The sequence below is a fragment of the Lepidochelys kempii genome, chromosome 13, assembly GCF_965140285.1.
Source record: "Lepidochelys kempii isolate rLepKem1 chromosome 13, rLepKem1.hap1, whole genome shotgun sequence".
Classification (NCBI taxonomy): domain Eukaryota; kingdom Metazoa; phylum Chordata; order Testudines; family Cheloniidae; genus Lepidochelys; species Lepidochelys kempii.
This window is the reverse complement of record NC_136392.1, coordinates 20729356-20750150: the sequence shown is the minus strand read 5'-3', so window position 1 is coordinate 20750150 and position 20795 is coordinate 20729356. Positions and strand designations below refer to the sequence as shown.

The following is a 20795-nucleotide window of genomic DNA, read 5'->3' as shown; positions in this document are numbered from 1 at the left end:
TACTGCCTGTCTCTATCCCGCGCCGTCTCACCCCGGTGGCCTTGGCTCCCCCCCACCCCCCGCAGTGGTTAACACACTCCTTTACTCCTCCTCAGCGCTCCCTGGGGAAACCTGGCCCCATGTCGATGGTCTGGGCGTATTTTGATCAGGCACCGCCACGGACAGCCCCAGCTGAGGGCCGCCTGGAGATTCCAGGCTCGTGCGTATTGCAGCGTGCGAGGGCCCGGGGGGCGCTGCAGAGATCGCTGGAGCCTGCTCTGGGGCGGGGAGCTGCGGCAGGCTGGCCTCTCTCGAGGGTGTGGGGCGAGACTGCTGGGGGCATTGGAGTGGCCGTGTTAATTGAATAGATCTCTGTGCGTGTCTGGGTTACTACAGCACAACCCTCCTCAAGCACCGTTGCAATGGTGCATTTTTTTAAACTAATAAACACATTTCCCTAGGGATATTAAAGATCCGATTTTGGAAAGCTGGAGGCCGCAGGCTGCCCTCGTGCACGCCCTGCAATGGAGCATGCAGTCGTGCGTGTGGTGTTGGTGGCTAATATCGGGTCAGCTCAGCTGGAGCATCTCTTGATATCCTGTCCCCAGGGATCTCCAGGCTTTAGAAAACCTCATACACAATTCCCCCCCCCACACACACACACACAATTCATATCACTCGTGCAATGCAGTACCTAGGAAAAATCCAAAATAGTTTATAGCCAGAAACATGAGCATTGACTATCCTCGCATAGCTTGCATAATAGATATGGGGATGGATTCTCAGTTGATGCAAATTGGCATAACTTAATTGACTTTAATGAAGGCACACCAATTTACACCAGCTGAGACAGTGTTGCCAATTTCAAATATTCAAAAATCATGAATTAGGCCCCCCAATTCATTAAACTGGCTTAGAAGTCATTATAACTATCTTATACCTTTCTCTTCATAGCAGATTAAATGAAAACACTAGAACCAAACACCCTTGCACTTCAGTTTTAATGGCTTTGACCCATCTCCAGAGCTAGGTAGCAACTGGAGAGCCACGTGGCTGGTTTGTCATCTGTCTGTGGTGGAGAAGCATCATATAATGTGCATAGCAGGGAGAGGTAGAGAACACATTGCTAATGTTTCCAGAATTATAGGCTTCCTGTGCCTTTGTACTGCAGCGGAAATGTTGTTTGTTCATGTATATCTCATTCTGTGTAGCAGCCTCCATTGTAACATGACTGCAATGTGAAAAGGAGGACTTGTGGCACCTTAGAGACTAACATTTATTTGAGCATAAGCTTTTGTGAGCTACAGCTTACTTTATCGGATGCAGTCCACGGAATGCATCTGATGAAGCAAGCTGTAGCTCACAAAAGCTTATGCTCAGATAAATTTGTTAGTCTCTAAGGTGCCACAAGCCCTCCTGTTCTTTTTGCGGATACAGACTAACACAGCTGCTACTCTAATGACTGCAATGTGTCACTTGTGTCTGATCACACTGTGAGAAACCAGTGTTGCCCCTTTGACCTGAATAACTAGCCAACATGGAGGAGGGAGGGGGACCTAGTAGGGTTTTCCAGTTAGGAGGAGAAATCGGTGACAGTGATGTATTTTCTTGGAAGCAGTTTTGTCTATTTACAAAGAATGTACAAAGCCCTGTGTCTCTGAATGCAGAAGGAATCAAATAGATGGAAACAGCTTCTTTTGTTCACAGCACCAAGGGTACTATTTTCAGCCTGCATCACTGACCTCTCCTCAGGTTTCTTTTAGGGTCAGGCACTGTGCTTTTTTCAACTGCTCTTTCAGGCTCTCTGCAGCCCTGTGTTCCTGTCCCCTGCATTGCACCTTGTGTCTTCATTGACACCTGTGCAAAGTGGGGTCGAACAGTATCAGATCAGCATGGTAGCACTTTCTGCTATGCACAGGTGTTGCATAACAACAAGAACTTCACAGTGCCTTACCCAGACTCTCTGTCTAGGAAGCTCAGCCATTAAAGTCAGCCCTACTACCACAGAGAGTTCCTGTTTGACTTTGGGCAATCACTTGATCTTCTGTTGATCAGTTCTCCATAAATGGTGGTAATAATACTTCCTTTCCCCCACCCTTTTGTGTGTCTCGGATATTTAGAGTGTATGTGCTCTGGGGCAGGGACTCTCTCTCACTACATGTATGTACAGTGCCTAGCACGTTGGGTCCTGATCTCAGTTAAGACCTGTGGTGTAATGAAAACTGTGTTACAATTACAGGCTCTCACTTTACATTTTAAGGGGTTTCCTGGCCCTGCTTGCAGGCAAGGGGGCTCTGTTGTGAAGTGTGCGATCTGGAGCAAGGTGGGGTGAGTGGTGCCTCTCTGCCTTGGAGAACAGCCTGTTTTCTCTCTGTGTTTTGTTGTTGTGGGGAAGAGTTCTGGATTCTTAGAAATAAAGTTATGTTGCAACCTTCCAGGAAGGGTATTTGGGGGTGGGGGGGTTTCTTAACACTTTGTATGCACGCTATGAACATAACAGGGCTGTTAGGAGCTTCTGTAATGCAAGTCATAACCCTAATATGACCTAGACTGTAGTGCAGTTTCCTGATACTAACTCATAACTATGCTGTCTTAGTGACATTGCAAACAAACCTCCATGTTAGAGTGCTGATGTCTCTGTCAGATAACTGTGTGCTGCTGATGAGGTCAGAGCTGTAGTATAGACAGGGCCAATCGGGGGGTGGAGGGCCAGGAGGGCCACTTGGCCCGGGCCTCAAGCTCAAAGGGGGCCTCAAATTTAGACACTTATTAATTTTTTGGCATTTGACACGTTTCTAAACTTGTTTTTATGCACATCCCTATCGGACCAAAATGTGACACACTCTTTCAGCTTAGAGCTGCAAATTTAAGCAGGTAAAGAGCTATCACTGTTCAACTATGAGCTTTTGAATGGGCTTGCCATGCTTAATATCAACTGTGACATTGCACAAAAGCTAGATTTTTCCCCAATAATTAGTGCATTTGCCCAGAAAAAGGCTAGAAAAGCATTTGTTAAATAAAAAAGTCTCACTTTTTTTGCAAAAAGAAAAGGAGTACTCGTGGCACCTTAGAGACTAACCAACTTATTTGAGCATAAGCTTTCGTGAGCTACAGCTCACTTCATCAGATGCATACTTCATCATGAAGTGAGCTGTAGCTCACGAAAGCTTATGCTCAAATAAATTGGTTAGTCTCTAAGGTGCCACAAGTCCTCCTTTTCTTTTTGCGAATACAGACTAACACGGCTGTTACTCTGAAACCTGTCACTTTTTTTGGTACCTTATTTTGTTTTCATGTGTCATCATTTTTTATTTTTATTATGGCTAGGGCCTCCAAAGCTTGAAGTGGCCTGGGCCTCTCTGGACCTCAGAGAGGGCCTGAGTATAAGCATGGCGTAGTGAGACTCTGGGGTGAAGGGACAGAGAGGACTTTGTGGAGCACGAAGCTCTCTGTTTCACTGCCCCCAGGTAAATTGCCCATATTCTAATGTGGTTCCCCGCTCCAAAAGGAAGCATTGGAGGCACTTGATCCAGCCTCCCCCATCAATGTCTGTACACCTGCTGTTCGGCATCAGCACAAAGCAAGGATGTCTGTATTTACATACCTGAGACCTCTGCCAAGCCATACAGCAGGTAGTTATCAATGTCAGTTCAATTACAGCTGTTCTACTGTGGTGCCATGCACAATGACATATTCTATTATTGTCTCCTATGCGGATCTCTTATCCCAGGGGGAGCCATGCTGCTGTCAGCGCTAACGTCACAGGTCCCACTATGAATCCTCCTTAGCTCTATGTGGGGACTAATGGCAAATTAGGTAGTTCCCTGCTGGTTCTGTGCAAGGCTGGGGAACTCCACAAACCTGAACTGGCTCCATCACTCCCAACAACTGCTGCCAGAAATGGGACAGTGTGTTTGAAACAGTGCTGAAAAAAGGTAGGGATCAAGCTGGCTTCAGGAATCCTCATGGCCCCTTACAGACTATTTGTGCTCACCTGCAGCCTAAGGTCTGGGGCATGCTCACCAGTTCGTTGATGCTAGTATAACCCAGGGCCTGTAACACATGCTCACTAGTGGGTTACAATAGCCCTAAACTTGTGCCAGGGTTCTTCTTCCATGTTGCAATGCAGTGTGTCAGAGGGTGAATGCGTGTGTTCACCTGTAACATCTGCCCACCTGTGCTTGCATGGATGATACATAGGTGAGTGGGTGTGAAACCACAGCCCTCTACCAGCCTGAATTCATTAACAACTTCACTGAGATGGTGCGAAGATGGTTGCAGCGGCACAATAGGGCTGCCTCCTCTCTATCCCCTTCTGAACCGTGGGACTTCAGAGCCGCATGCTCAAACAGTACCAAACCAAGAAATGTTCAGGTAAGATCTCCCCAGAAGGGATGGTAGTGTGGCAGGAAAAAGCAAGCCACAGGCTCACCAAACACAGGAAGTGCTCAGTTAAGCTGCTGCTTAACACACAACACAACCTTAACTCTGCCCCCTAGGGATGCCAGCACCTTATCGTCTCGCTCTTGTGGGAGTGGGGTAAGACAACAATAATGGACTTGTTTAGGACACACTTTAAGGATGCCACCAACACGACTTCCATGGAAAGCGATAATATGGACACCACCAGGAAAATGCGGGTAACCTAGAGAACCATAACACAGAACCCTAGAGAAAGAAACCAAACTCATCAACATGACACTCAGAAGCCTGAACAGACCAGCACGAGTCTGAAATAAATGGCAGAAACTGGTGGATGTCTAGGCACCTGAGGGTACAGGAGGACATAGAAGATACTAATAGCAAATCAAAATCAAAATGAAGCCGTTTGATCAATCCAAAATGAAATGGGTTTGGGTCAATTTTCAAAGAATTACAGACTGAAAACTGAACATTTTGAATCTTTCAAAATGTTTCAAATGACTCAAAAATTTTAACATTTCAAAATCCTTCACACAACAAAATTTCCGTTCAGTGCACAGCTCTAGTTGTTAGCCATTTGAATGGTGATTGTGTGGCTGAAACGAAGAGGAGAGGCAGCTCTATGTGCCCTGCATGATGTCTGCCAGCTAGCTGCAATTACTCCTGAACCCTTTGTACTCTACAAAGCCTAATAAAGAGACAGTCCCTGGCTCCAGGAGTTGACAATCCTTGTGTCAAAGCTGCTGCACCGAGGGTCCTGTAGGACTGCATTAATAGGGGCCCTGATCTGGAATTGTGATGGGCATAAAGAAAGACACATTATTGATAGGGGCAGGTAAGGCAGCATGATGTTCCCATTACCATAAAGGACAGAATTAAGGCTGTGTGGTTGTGTTAGATTTTTTAAATCTTTCTGTTTTTCAATTCTAATCTGGATGGTCATGTCCAGATTAATGAATAATCTTTTGCATTATTCTCCATCCTCACAGGTTGGATTTCATCAACAAACTGGTCTTTGCAAATATCTGCTTCTAATAATTTCCTCGTGCCCCATTTAGCCACCTTCATCACTTTTACTGTAGACAGTTGCTGGTCCCTGCCATAGGTGCTGGAACTTGGGGTACGGGGGGTACTGCAGCACCCCCTGGCTTGAAGTGGTTTCTGTCCTATACAGGGTTTACAGTTTGGTTCAAAGGCTCTCAACACCTCTCTCAAAAATTGTTCTATCATCCCTGGCCACTGTCATCTGTGCATGCCACAACAGGGTTACCTCAGGACATAGTCCTGGAAACATAACAAAATCATAGAATCATAGAATCATAGAATATCAGGGTTGGAAGGGACCCCAGAAGGTCATCTAGTCCAACCCCCTGCTCAAAGCAGGACCAATTCCCAGTTAAATCATCCCAGCCCGGGCTTTGTCAAGCCTGACCTTAAAAACCTCTAAGGAAGGAGATTCTACCAGCTCCCTAGGTAACGCATTCCAGTGTTTCACCACCCTCTTAGTGAAAAAGTTTTTCCTAATATCCAATCTAAACCTCCCCCACTGCAACTTGAGACCATTACTCCTCGTTCTGTCATCTGCTACCATTGAGAACAGTCTAGAGCCATCCTCTTTGGAACCCCCTTTCAGGTAGTTGAAAGCAGCTATCAAATCCCCCCTCATTCTTCTCTTCTGCAGGCTAAACAATCCCAGCTCCCTCAGCCTCTCCTCATAACTCATGTGTTCCAGTCCCCTAATCATTTTTGTTGCCCTTCGCTGGACTCTCTCCAATTTATCCACATCCTTCTTGAAGTGTGGGGCCCAAAACTGGACACAGTACTCCAGATGAGGCCTCACCAATGTCGAATAGAGGGGAACGATCACGTCCCTCGATCTGCTCGCTATGCCCCTACTTATACATCCCAAAATGCCATTGGCCTTCTTGGCAACAAGGGCACACTGCTGACTCATATCCAGCTTCTCGTCCACTGTCACCCCTAGGTCCTTTTCTGCAGAACTGCTGCCTAGCCATTCGGTCCCTAGTCTGTAGCTGTGCATTGGGTTCTTCCGTCCTAAGTGCAGGACCCTGCACTTATCCTTATTGAACCTCATCAGATTCCTTTTGGCCCAATCTTCCAATTGGTCTAGGTCCTTCTGTATCCTATCCCTCCCCTCCAGCGTATCTACCACTCCTCCCAGTTTAGTATCATCCGCAAATTTGCTGAGAGTGCAATCCACACCATCCTCCAGATCATTTATGAAGATATTGAATAAAACCGGCCCCAGGACCGACCCCTGGGGCACTCCACTTGATACCGGCTGCCAACTAGACATGGAGCCATTGATCACTACCCGTTGAGCCCGACAATTTAGCCAGCTTTCTACCCACCTTATGGTGCATTCATCCAGCCCATACTTCCTTAACTTGCTGACAAGAATACTATGGGAGACCGTGTCAAAAGCTTTGCTAAAGTCAAGAAACAATACATCCACTGCTTTCCCTTCATCCACAGAACCAGTAATCTCATCATAAAAGGCGATTAGATTAGTCAGGCATGACCTTCCCTTGGTGAATCCATGCTGGCTGTTCCTGATCACTTTCCTCTCATGCAAGTGCTTCAGGATTGATTCTTTGAGGACCTGCTCCATGATTTTTCCAGGGACTGAGGTGAGGCTGACTGGCCTGTAGTTCCCAGGATCTTCCTTCTTCCCTTTTTTAAAGATTGGCACTACATTAGCCTTTTTCCAGTCATCCGGGACTTCCCCGGTTCGCCACGAGTTTTCTTAAAAATCTTAAAAAGAAAAGTAGTACTTGTGGCACCTTAGAGAATTGGTTAGTCGCTAAGGTGCCACAAGTACTCCTTTTCTTTTTGCAAATGCACACGAACACGGCTGCTACTCTGAAACCTAACAAAATCTTACTGTCTTGGCCTCCGCGTTTCTAGTTTAGTGCTTTGGGGACACCTTGTGGCTGGAAGGAGCCACAGCAGAAATGGACATAGTTAAAACTTGGAGAGAGAGAAGGGAAAGGAGAGAAAAGTAGAGTGAAACGATGGTTGTGGGCAACTAATGCTTTTTCTGCATTGAGTGGGATGATGCTCCTAGACGAGTGATGACACCAGCCTTCAACTGTGAAACAGCCCAGATGGGTCTTGTAAAATTCTCCTGACTCAGTAGCCTAGGGCAAGCGGGGTTTTCTTTGATGGGAAGAAAAATAGCAACAAGGTGCACTGCTGCATTTTAGTCTGGACTTGATAGGTTTTCATGTTTAGTTTGCAGGGTGCCTTAAATAGAGGAGGTAGAGAAGCAGAGGCTGAGTGAATCTGGAATCTCATGAGATCCATCACAGGGGGGAGTATTCCGGTGGTGAAACACTGACACTTTCATAGTATCTGGTCCTGGTGCTGGGGTTTCATTTGGTTGGAAGCAGTGAAGAAATCTTGGTAATGTTCTCTCACCTGTGTTTGCTGTGGTTCTGTAGAAATGGGGGAAGCCACTGAGGCAGGAGGCTGAATTTAGGGGAAATGCACACAATCTGTTATTTAGGGTAGATGTACACAACCTAGAAAGATGCTGCCCGCAGTGTAGTGCGTGACGTTAAAGAGGCCCTGCCTGGCCTCAAACCTGCCACTGTATAGCAGACAGGTTTCAAAACAAATGTACTGTTTGCTACTAATTACTCTCCCTAGGGCCAGATATTACTTTTTAAAAATGAGAAAAAGAGAGGCGGATGGGATGCTGCATATCTGGAACAAAAGGTGAGCCACATGGCTTGTGTGTCTTTAATTGCACAAGAGTTTGTTCAGCACTGCTACTGCCAGAAAACGCTGTGCCTCTCCAATCTGTTATACTCTTAAGCATAATCACACAATAGTGGATAAAGGAGAACAGGTTGGAATAGTTTATTTGGGCACTCAAGGAGCCTTTGACAGTCCCTCACAAAAGCCTATTAAGGAAGTAAAGTAGTCATGGGATGACAGGCAAAGTATGGTCATGTATTAAAAACTAAGTAATAGAGAACAGAGTAGGGATAAATGGCCAGTTTTCAACATAGCAGAGTGCCCAAGGATCTGCATTAGGACCATTATTATGATCTGGCAAAGAGAGTGAGCAAGGAGGTAGCAAGAAGTCCAGATAGCACAACTATTTGGGTTAGTCAAGACGAGAGAACAATGTGAAGAACACAGCATGAAAGCAGATGAAATTAATTGCTGACAAATGCAAAGTGATGCACACTACAAGGAATAATCTGAGCCATTCATGCACTTTGCTGGGATTTAAAATTAAGCGTCACTCAGAAAACAGAGCTGGTGAAGACCTCTGCTCAATGAGCAAATGAAAAAAAGCAAACAAACTGTTAAACGGATAAAATGGATGGGATAGAGACTCCTACTACAATTAGGTTAGAAGTGGCTCACCCTCACATGGAATACTGGGTTCAGTTCTGGTCACCCCATTTCTAGAAATCAGAAGTAACAGAAATAAAGGGAATTCTGAGAGAGGTACAAAAAATGTCTAGAAGCCTGCAGAGACTTCATAGATAGAGAGACAGAAGAGACTGTGATTGTTTAGTTTGGAAAGGGAACATGGCAGAGGAAAATACAAGCGACAGGTACAGAGAAGGTCAGGAGGTGTTCCTATTTATCTTCCCATTTTGCTAGGGGACAGTTAATGAAATAAGGCAATCTATTTAAAACCGATATAAAGACATCTCCCCTCAACCCCCCATATTTAATCCATGGAACTCATTGCCACAAGATCTCAAGGATACAAAAAAGGGTCAGACCCATGGATAATGAGAGCATCCTCAGTTACACTAGAGAGGGCAACAAAGATAAGGGATCTGAACCCTCATGCCTCCAATTGCTCAGAGTTGGGAAGAAATAATTGCCCACAGCAGCATTTCTTTCTCTAAAGCAGCTAGTTCTGGCCACTGGGAAACAGCATGTAGGAGAAGATGGAGCTCTAGGCTAACACTGTGCAGCTGTTCTTTTGTTACTCTTAAAGGATAAAAAGTTGGCAAGGGCATACTGTCTTTTAACAGATAAACATTCCTGGCAATGACTGAGACATAGGGAGTAGCCCCTGAGGAACCGGGCAAGGCTCATGGGAAGCCCTGCTAACGACACTGATCCCAGATCTGGGCTGGGGAGATGCAGATCCTCTCTAGGTGCATTTATAGTGTGATGTTAATATAGTAGATGAGGCCAGCCTAGCATCCTGGGGTGTAGCAATGACATAATGGAGACGGCTCTTGCTCCAGATGACTGCTCAGCTCTCTGAAATCCTGATCATTTTCCTCCATGTCACTAAACTGCATTTATGGTGAAAAGGGAAACATGGATGTGGGCCCCTAGCAGGTCCCTTCGTGTCACTGTGGGCAGGAAGAAATCATCAGCCTCCAAGTCTGGTTCTCTTCAATGTACTATGATGCCACCCATCCACCACTCCCAGCTCTTATTTGCTCTGCCACTTAGGGGCTGTGCACTTTCATGGGCCTGGCTCCAACTAGAGCAGGATTCCTCTCCTCAATGTCTGTTTAGCATCACTACAGCAGCTGCGGGAGAGAATATTCCCAGGAAGAAGAGGCTGTAAACGGTTTCTGGCTAAACCTCAAAGTAAGGCCAAGGCTCCAGCCCCACCACTGCTATGCCCGTTGCTGCATGGGGAGATGGTGGGTGCCACAAACCCCAGACCAGAGCACCAGAGTGTAGGACTTGTGGCCATATGGGGTTGTGGCTGTTGCGTCTCTCGTTAACCCCCTTCCTTGTTCTGTCTCCAGAATTTTGCTAGCTCAACCCCAAAGTTGGCCCCTGTAGGGTAGTGTTCCCAAGAGATTTCTATAATTCTACGTTCAAGTCCTCTGATGATTATACGAGAGGCTACAAAGGTAACAGTAACAGCTTCATCCTGCTAGAGGAAAGTCTCCAGGCCAATGCAGGCTACTGAATGTGACCCAACCCCCCGCATAAAACCCAGCACTACGTGGCCAATCAGAACCTGCTTCCCGTGTAGAGCTAAATGAATCATTCATAACTTTGTTCTCTATGAATAAATTTTGGTCTGTAGCTGATTCTCCGACTATCACTGTGGAAATTCAAGATCAGTTACACATCAAGTGATACATTTCTGTTCCAACTGGACAAGAGCAACTCTTGGAATCAGGATCCAGGGTAAATCACCACAATTACACTTACATTTTCTTTCCACAAATATTCTCCAAGATTCCATTAAAATTCAGTTTTAGTAACACTCCAGATCAGTTATCTTACTCCTGGCAAGCGAACACCAAAGGAGTGAATCCAACCTCCAAGAAAACATATGGAAAACTTCAAAGTAGTATTTGGGAAAGCTTTTTCAGTACTTTGCCTTGGATAACAAATGCCAAAAACTGAAAGATGCACACATCTGCATTCACATGTTCACATGAGCTGTCTGTGCACAAATCAGATCATTGTACCTTTGCACCCATTTGGTCCTCATGCTCTGGGAGAGGTGCCCTTCTGCCAAATCTTTCAGCCCCTGGGGAACAGAGACCCTCCCCTCCTCCACCCACCACCTCACTCCAGTTCTCCATGCTAAATGCAGTTCTCCATGCTAAGTGAAATATAATTAAATCTCATACTTCAGAACGTAAACTGATCCAAGCAGGGGTCAGGCAAGACTTATGGGAAAGGGACCGAGAGGCTTTTCCCATTGGACCATATGAACTGGAACCATAAACTCACTGAACATTAAATCCCACCAAATGAGGGTAGATCCATCCCCATCATCGTATCCACTCACTATACTCCACACCTGAACATAGCCATTATATGGACAACATACCCCCATATCTCAATGTCTGTACTTTGACCGGTTAAACTTTTACCCCCAATCGGGGAGATTGCAGATTATGTATTCCTTACGCCACCCATTCCTAAACTGAATTTCGCACCCCTTGATAATCTGTACCTTATTCCCTGATAACCAGAAACTTATGCCTAAACTCTGTACTATTTTCTTTTTACTTCAACATTATCTTAATAAAATTATTATATCTATGTGCAGCATTGCCTCATCAGCAAGGGACACAGTGAGGAATTGTTAGCTTCTCCTGAAGTCTCACTGACAGGCACTGACCACTGCTGCATGTGGGGCATACTCATGGCCTGGTTCAAAATGGCAGGCAGTGAGATACTGGAGTAGATAGGATCAGTGCTCTACTCAACTCTGTGCAATTCTTCAATTTTGTCTCCACACTCCCCTATGTTCACTCTCCAGCTGGACTTTGAGTTTCCTGCTTACTCCAGCCCCTGCAACTTTTATGCTGACCTACTCCCACAGTGTCACTACCAAGAAGGGCGGGCAACTGTTCACTTATGGTGGTTGCCAGGGCAACAAAAACAGATCTGCCATTCAAGTGGAACATTTCCAGGCAAGGGGGTAAGAGAGTACTTAACTGAGATGCCCAGCAACACAGCTGGCCCAGGAAAGGAGTCAGGAGTGTGAATGAGTGTCCCTACAGGGGCAGGGCTGACATGGGAGGCTAAACCAGGAGACAGAAGAAGCTGGAACCCTCTGCCTTTCAGCTACAAAAAAAGAACAGCACAGGCCTACAGAACAGCTCAGATTTATTTCTGGTATCTTTTTACAGAACATAAATTACCCTTCCCCAGAACAGGACTATCACACCTCTTTCCTGATCACTTGGCTCTGCACTTCCCTGTGATCATGGAGCTTTGGGACTACAATTCCCAGCAGCCTCTTAACTGGTGGAAGTTATCCCAGCCCTCTTGGCTTCAAGAGACAGAGGTACATGAGGCAGCAGGAGATAAGGCAGCAATGTTTTCCTGTCCTCTCTCAGTCTCCCTGCAAGCCCTGGCTGTAGCCCTCCCACTGAAGCCCACATTACATGCCCACTGCACTGGCTGCATTGGATTCTCTCAGAGGGGTGGAACCCCTCTGACTTTGCGGATGATGTTGGCCAGTCGCTTGGCCAGGCCTCCCCTGTTTGGCTCTTCTACATGGAAGGTTCTGGTCAGTAGGTTGTAGAAGGAGCCGTAGCACACAGCCACCACAGTGCAGGTCAGGCAGATGACGTTATATGGCATGCTGAAGTCAGGCGTTGGCAAGTTCACCAGCAGCGGCTCGGTGTACAGACGCACAAAGTAGCTGGAGCCATCGGAAGAAGGAAATCTGGAGATAGAAGTAGGGGTGGGGGGGAAGAAGATCATCCCATGCAAAACATTCCAACAGGATCCTTTCTAGTGTGATGGTGAGCAATGCTACCCACCTGCTCTGACAGTCACACCAAAGGTGCACTAGTTACACCCTGCTGGGAACCTGGGCCCCACTTTCCAGCCAGCATTAGACACCCCTGCCTGGTCATCTCTGAAGACCCATCATGAACCTGAGCCCCTTGGGAGAAGCTGACAGCACCCGAGGGAAAAGCACACACAGGAGGAATATTCATTTGGGCACAGGACTATCCCAGACCAAGTGGAGGGCTTACAGGGGAAGCCACTCTACAAACTCTGCAGGTTCACATTGAAACTGTGGCTGCCCTGCATGAGAACAAGCACACAGAGATGGTTGTATGCGGCCTTCTCACTCCTCCCACTCCAGGAAGTGGCCATTCCCCTCACATGGGCTCCTAAGGGGTGGACTGTGTGGCTCAGATTCTGAACATGTCACTGAGAAGACTACTGAGTATTCTGACTACTAAATACTGACTACTACTACTCTACAGGGAACGGAGTGCTGGCACATGTAGATTAGCACCTACCATGTGTGAGACCCGTGTGCAGCAAGTGCCTAGGAATTGCAGCCCAAAACAAGCAACCCCTCACTTTCCCCCATGGCCAGAGAAAAGATGCACTTACAGCGAAGTGAAGAGAGGACTCTGCTCTGCATCCTCTGCCTTCATTGCTATGACACTTGGCACCAGGGCACTCAGGACAGATGGACTAAGGAGACAAAAGCAGCAAGAGAGTCTGAAAGATGCAGTCTTCAGTCATGCTAGAAAACAAATGGCAAACAACACACACACCAGGAGCCCAGCGTTATGCGCGGCATTGGGACCAGAACCCGTGATGGGTCTAGAAAGGGAAAGCCCTGCAGAAGTCTGGCCCACAGTATGTAAGTTACCCCAAAGCAGGGGCACATGGCTTTACCTCACATAAAAGCCGTGGTTGGGGTCAGGGGTATACTCTGTCCACTTCAGTAAGGCTCTCTCGAACTGGATGGTGATCTTGGTGACAGAGTTTGCTGGGAGCTGGATCAACATCTCCAGCAGATGGGGCCGCCTTCGGTCCTTAGCCGGCTGGTAATGGATATAACCTAACACCAAAGACAGTCACTTGTCACCCTGCTGGGAACGTTCCCCACTAACACAGACAGCACTGATAGATACTGTTGCCTCCACCCTCCCCTACAAGAGAGGGCACAGGATGACACACACCTCACACAACCCTTCCCATATGGCTTCTGCTCTCCCCACTTAGAGCAAGAGCTCCTCAGGGCAGGGACTGTGCTATGCTCTGTTCTGGACAGTCAGGGTTCAGCATGTAATTCACAGGGATAACAACAGCAAAAGATGCTCAAGTTGACCAGTTCTCACTAACCCAAAAGGACACACAAAGATCAACATGATTCTCATGTCAGAGAGAGGCTCTGTGATGAATACCCAGGATGCCCCTCCCCATCTACTCAGACACCACTGTAAGGGAAGAAGTTCTCATCCACCCCTGCTACAAATCACCACGGGGATAATGGAACACCCAAAGACTGTTCTGTGTGTGTCCATTATCAGCCCAACCTCTTTACTCTTAAAGTGTAATGCTCATAAGAGCAAGGCTGTAACTGAACTGATATGTGCAAGTTTCCTGAACACACAACTCTGCTCAGACACCCCAATGCTGGCTTGCAGTTATTCCAGCCCCGGGACTCTCCTGAGCAGATGCTGCTGTTAGTGCTAAACTTGAGGGTGTGTTTCTGAAGTTAGCTTTCCACAATAGCACAGTGTATATAAGGAGCTCACACTGAATCCCTGGGAACCTGGGCAGGGACTGACTGGTCTCTGGAAAGAGACCCTGGGGCCAGGGGAGTCTGCACAGAGTGTATTCCTTACTTGGTTTGTTTTCCTTTCCCTTGGTGGTGATGACCAAAGTGTGAACGTAGAGTCTCAGGTACCAGGGCACGGTCTCCAGTAGTATCACAGGGAAAGCCCGGTATGGGTGGGTGTTATAAATCAGGGTGCTGATTTCTCCTGTCTGCAGGCCATATCCACTCACATAGCGCTGAGCATGGAGCACAGGTGTTGACAGATCCACTGCAACAGGGAAATCAAACAGGAGCTAGTAACACCAAAGCCCAGCTGTAACTCTGAACACAAGAATAGTGCTATCCACCCAGCAAGGAGCTGAGAGGTCAGGGGCACTCCCCTTTCACATGGTTCCTACTGCCTCCCACCTCACATGGAGCAGAAGAGGGGGCAGTTTCTGCCTCACACCCTGGCACAGAGTGGGATGCAGGAAGAGTCTCCTGAATGTTGCTGCTATATGTCTCTCCCCAGCAAGAAGCATGCAGTTCTCTCCTCCTTCTCAAGGCCCACACAGTGACTACCAGCAGCAGGAGTCTGAGAATCCACATTCCAGGTTGGCATATTAAGAACTGGTTGGGCGGGGAGGAGCTGGAGTTATGCACTGTGCAGGTAAAATGAAGCCACTAGTCACTCACAGCTATCCTGGGGCCGTTTCCATTTCAGCTGCACGTTGAGGCTGCGAGACACATTAAAGAGGAAGGGGCTCAGTAAGTCATAGACTGCATAGGTTCTCCTGTCTCCTTGGACAGATGCTTCATGCACGGACAGTGGAGGTGGGGTCACCTCCAGCAGTTCATTCTCCTGCGAATATAAGCAGAGCACATAGGAGGGAAAGGCAACTCCTACATTAACCAGTAGACAGAATGGAGGTCCTTAGCATTCCCCCGCATGGAAGTGACTGGCCTGTACTCTGTCTAGGAATGCTCCCCCTGGAACAGGGCCAGCTCAGGACCTTCTATAACACTACTGCAGCATCTCCATTTCTGGGCAGTACTATAGTAATTTTACTTTTTCAATAAATAGACATCCGCCCAAATCATAATAGGAATCCTTTCATCAAGAATCCCATCTCTGCAGGGAGCTCGGGTGACGGCATGCCAGGGCAGTTCCATCTCTGCACTCTGGTGCGACTGGAGACAGCAGACAATGCTGCAGGGAATCCAAATTCCTTCTAACAGGATGCTATGTCAGGGTACTAGGCAGGACAATGAACAGAAAGTGTTACCTGGGTCTTACTGGAAATATCAACATAGATTTTGCTCTCAGATGCAAGAGGACAAGCTTCAGTGACAGTGCGTGAGAACATCTTAAAAAGGGACCAGTCTGGAGAAGACAGACACAAAGAGAGGTCAGCCAGGATGTGAGTGAATGAGGCTCAGTACGCCCACAGAACACAACATACTGCAGGTTATTCCAGATACCTCTCTTTCCTTGACCAATGGAGAAGGTGTCAAAGACCACGGTGAGGGTCTGTCTAAGCTCCCAAGAGACACTCAGACACGAAGCATCCTGGAGGACAAGACAAACCAGAGACTGTGTTCAACACAAACCCACCTTCTAGAAGGGTAAGACTCATCACAAGAGGGAGATGGGGCTATAAAAGGGTCATGATACACACTGCAAGGCCCAGATGGGACTCATAAGAGTGGAGAAGGACAACATATGAGTTAAATGTGCGTGGATTAGGTCCCAGCCAGCCTATTTCACAAGGGCCAGGGCAGAGCTGTTCCCTACAGTGTATTCTCCAGGGCTTTGTCTGGTACAGTTTAACAACCCAAATGATTAGGAAATGCTTCTTAGTGTTCAGTCTACATGTTCATTCATTAAAAGACCCATGAAGGGTCTTATCAACTTGTCCAGAAATGCCACCCTGCTCACCAGATTTTGGACGCTAGTGATGGTACTCACCCTGCAGATAGGGCGGATATGCACTGCCTGGGAGTGGTAACTGGTGTGGAACAAACGTTCTGCCTTCAGCAAAACAGCAAGACCAGCCTACAGACAGTGAAGGAGAAAACATGATTGAATCACCAGCCACAAAGGTAACCACCAACAAGCTATCAGGCGCCTCAAACTTTCAAAGAGCCCAGCAGAGGCTTCACCGCTCACCAAGTAACCCAACTCCACCTGCTCCTACTGAGATCGGAGCGGGACTCCAATGGGAGCTATAGCGATGTAGTAACATTTGCTCTTTGGGAACCCCACTCCAAAGACTCTGGCTATGACCTGATCATAGCCAGTGGAAGGCCTGGGATTTGCCCTCACCTTTGAGCCGCATGGCAGCAGCTTTTTCCAAGGTGTGAGGTTCTCAGTGCAGACGACCTCCCGGGGCAAGACGGCATATCTCAGGAGATGGTAATCTGTAACTGGGATGGGGGAGTGGAGGGTTAGGAACCGGGTGTTAGTCTGACCACATGCACCAAAGCAACACTCCTCACTCCCAAAGCTGATCAGTCTCTGAAGGGGTCTAGAATCCCATGAGCTCTGTGGAAAAGGGAGGAGACCACTGCACGGCCACTTTATCAAACAGTGGATCTGAGGGGACATATAGGAAAAAACCTTCTGGTCTAGTTTCTGGAAGAACAGCCTGCAAGCTTCCAGTCCTCTTACTTTCTACAGTTCTTTGCACAGAAGGGCCTGAATAACTTGAGGTATGGAAGCTATTCTATTCAGGTTCTTATCAGAGGGCCTTTACGTCACTGGTTCAAATCGAGCTGAGTTTGGTGGGGACTAGAAGATGCTTCATACTGCCAGTGGCCCGTATGAAGTTACTTTGACATTTCAGTCCAGTTCCTAGTGTGCAGGTATCCGCATCACAATAATCATCACAACTGGCACTAACTGACCCTCTTGTCTCAGAGAAGAGGACCGAATGAGCCAGAGCACTTAAATTCCCACCCTTTCCCCTAAAAGTGGTCCCTTCAGGTGAGGAATGAGACCCTGGTGGGGGTGAATCTAGCCTGCCTGCTACCCATGCTGTGTATGTCCTGTGAACATAGGTGGTTTCAGTTTCTAGAGCTGTCCGATACCTCACCACTTCCAAATTCACTTAGAAGACCTATACTTAGGATGTTAGCATAACCCAAGAGTTCTCCCAGGACCTGCATCCAAACCCTGTCCTCAGTACCACAGCAACAGTGAAGTGAACCGTCAACAATCAATAAATGTTCCCCCACAGAGCAAAGCCAGCCCTTCCATACAGGTCCGTCTCACCATTGGCCAAACCCAGAGGTTTGAATGATGCTGTTGGAGTGACGGTGTTGGTGGAATCTATGAAGTTCAGAGAGGCACAGAATATCCCTGAGAGGATGTTACTAAGTTCTTTCCAGGCTTTATCAACACTGAATGAGAAATATAAGAGGCAACAAATTACACAACTGTCTCTCTCCCCCAAATCTATAGGGGTCTGTTTGAAATTAAAAGTTTGTAAAGTGTATTTGATAAATGAATAGATCATTACAAAGAGAGGGCTGTTAATAAATGTGTAAATATCACTACTGGAGCCTTAACCAGACAACAATAAACCAAGGGCATGGGAGATAGACAGAAATTAGGTTATTGAGCACTGACATTGGAAGGATGTCCATGAAAGTAAGCTATAGATGTGTGCTGTGAAATACCAGATTACATGGGTATCACGGTTGGGGTGGAAAGAGGAGAAATGGAATCTTGTCAATGTATAGCCCACAAAATAATTATACTTGCTCCAATAGTGAACACAAATATTGTTTACAGAACATCACAGATGTGCACAGTACATTGCAAACACAGGGCCAGATCCTGGCACCCTTAGAATGAATAGCAACTTATTCCACACTTTCTTCTAGAAATCTATAACATTGCAAAGTCTCCCTTGTGAGTGCAGTTCTCTAACCCAAGGGAGACCACACTGCAGCCCAATCTACAGTGCAGCTAGCAGCCAGACTATAGGTGACAGCAGATGATGGAGAACTATATGTTGGGACCTATAGGGCCAAATTCACCAATAAGATAAATAGATGCAATGCATTTATTTACTGGTATTTCTAAGCCCTCACTGCCATAATATACAAGCATGCCCATTTATGCCAGCAGATGAATCACCCCACAATGTTTAGAGGCTACCGATCAGTATTAAAAACTTGAGTAACTGCAATATATCTGTCCATTGGGTGCCAGTTAGGTGTGGCCCTTGGGCTGCTGGGAAGAGGCCAATGCCACACCACTGGGTGAGTGAAGCTTGGGCATTTCCCCCAGCTGCAATACTTTTATTTTAGAATGGTTATTGTGGTACCACCCGAGACACTTACTCGGTCACAGAGTCCTGGAACCAGACCCAGAGCTCGGCCCCGGCTGGAGCTTGCAAGTAGGGTTGTCCCCAGGTCCGTGTTCGCCAGAAGCCCTGGGTGAGGGACAGGTGCAGCTCTCGCACCAAGTACTTGGAGAGGAGCTGACCCAGAGCCTTGGGGAAGAGCCTGTAGTGAGAGACTGCGGGGAGCAGAGTGAGCGGCCCACCTGCAGGGCGAGGCCAGGAGGTCGTGTGCCCAGTCAGCCCGTACCACCCAGCGCCCCCACAGCCCTGCACCCAGCCTCAGCCCGCCATTCATCCCGCCCCGCGGCTCCCCGGCGCGGCGCAGCCCCAGCCACTGAGGCAGGACAGTAACGGATCAGCCCCAGCCCCAGCCCCAGCCCCGCCCCCCCAGGCCCCGCTCACCATACTCCAGCCCCGCCCCCCCAGGCCCCGCTCACCATACTCCAGCCCCGCCCCCCCAGGCCCCGCTCACCATACTCCAGCCCCGCCCCCCCAGGCCCCGCTCTCACCTCCCTCCCGGTGCAGCTCCGAGTCCCAGCGGGCCCGGAACTGGAAGGTGGCGGCGAGGTCCCCGGAAGGGAGCGGGCTGAGCAGCAGCTCTTCGCGCAGGCTGTCCCGGGGGGGCGCCGTCGAGCCCCCACAGCCGCCCAGAGACCCCAGCAGCAGCAGCAGCAAGAGCCCCAGCACCCCAGCAGCCCCCGCCATCCTCTGCACTGCCGCTTCCGGCCCGCTCACCCAATGGGGAGGCACTTCCGGCACAGCCTGGCGGGGGCGGGTGGAGGGGCGGGATCGGGGACTTCAAGCGGACACGGGGCGGGGCCGAACGAAGGCCCCGCCCCAGCAGCGTCCCCGTTGCCGCGGTGACCCTGAGTCCCGCACCGCGCGTGGCGGGGTCCGGCGCGGCCGCGGGGGGCACAGGCGCGTGCCTGTCGCGGGGCGCGCCGCCGCAACCCGTGGGCTTGGCCTCTGGCTCAGGGAGTTGGACCCACGTGGCTCGTCCCCTTCGCAGCCCCCCCCGCCCCCATACACAGCAACACGGGGGGTCGCTGGGAGCTCTGGTCCCGTCGCCGGGGCTGCGCCGCGCCGCTCTCCGCAGCGGGGAGTCCCCGCTCTGGCCTGATCAGCCCCGGGGCCGGGCAGCCCGCTTCGTGCTGCTTGCAATGGGACATGTGCCACCGAGAACTGACAGGACCGCGGCCCGCCAACTGGCCTCCCGCAGGCCAGGGGGCAGCGGCGGAGGGGGGCCTTTGGGTCGCCTCCAGCCTGCTCTGGGACTGGATCTGATACGGTCACTGCCTTGGGTGCAGGATGCTCCTTATCCTGTTCCCTGGGGCCTGCCCCAAGCTAGCTAGTGGCCCTAACCTAGGGTCACGCTGGAACTTGTACCCTAGAGGTGAAGGCCTCTGTACCCCACTGTCTGACTGCAAAGACAACTTCTCTGGCCTGTGGAGTTGTCACCTTTCTTAGCTATGGGGTTTTTTTGGGTGGGTGGGGGAATATAAATCAACATCTGTTTTTCAAGGTGATAGAACATGGATTATCCTGGGAAAATGAGTATTTTCTGTGAACAGAGGAATTATCATATCAGATCTAACTGGGGTCCATCTAAACCAGTGGCCTGTCTCTGATGTTGGCCTGTAGTACAGGGGTGGGCAAAATTTTTGGCCCGAGGGCCACATCAGGGCTGCAAAACTGTATGGAGGGCCGAGTAGGGAAGGCTGTGCCTCCCCAAACAGCTTGGCCCCTGCCTTCTATCTGACCCCTCCCACTTCCTGCCCCCTGATTGCCCCCCTTAGAACCTCTGACCCATCCCGCCCTGCTCCTTGTCCCCTGACCGCCCCCTCCTGGAAACACCAGCCCCTAACTGTCCCCCAGGACCCACCCTCTATCCAACCCCCCTGCTCCCTGCTTGCCCTGACCCCTGTCCACACTCCACTCCCTGACCGCCCCCCCCGGGACTCTCACACTTATCCAACCCCCCCGTTCTCCCCCCCCCCAGAACCTCCGCCCCATCCAACCGCTCCCTGTCCTCTGAA

The 20795-nt window shown here is 49.0% G+C and overlaps 1 protein-coding gene across 2 annotated transcripts; it reads right to left on the bottom strand.

Annotated features, from left to right (window-relative positions):
- Positions 1 to 11980: 11980 nt before the first annotated feature.
- Positions 11981 to 19484, bottom strand: PIGT (phosphatidylinositol glycan anchor biosynthesis class T). Of its 2 annotated transcripts, none has more exons than XM_073309663.2 (12): positions 19269 to 19484; positions 18758 to 18962; positions 17682 to 17809; positions 16734 to 16834; positions 16377 to 16463; positions 15890 to 15977; positions 15694 to 15791; positions 15104 to 15269; positions 14496 to 14696; positions 13540 to 13705; positions 13249 to 13332; positions 11981 to 12562 (listed from the first exon to the last, which is right to left on the bottom strand). In XM_073309663.2, the coding sequence occupies exons 1-12, from the start codon at positions 19462 to 19464 to the stop codon at positions 12310 to 12312; spliced, it is 1773 nt and encodes a 590-aa protein (XP_073165764.2). In that variant the 5' UTR covers positions 19465 to 19484; the 3' UTR covers positions 11981 to 12309. The 2 variants fall into 2 exon arrangements, with proteins under 2 accessions (XP_073165764.2, XP_073165765.2); XM_073309664.2 differs by having other exon boundaries at positions 18758 to 18935.
- Between the last annotated feature and the right edge of the window lie 1311 nt (positions 19485 to 20795).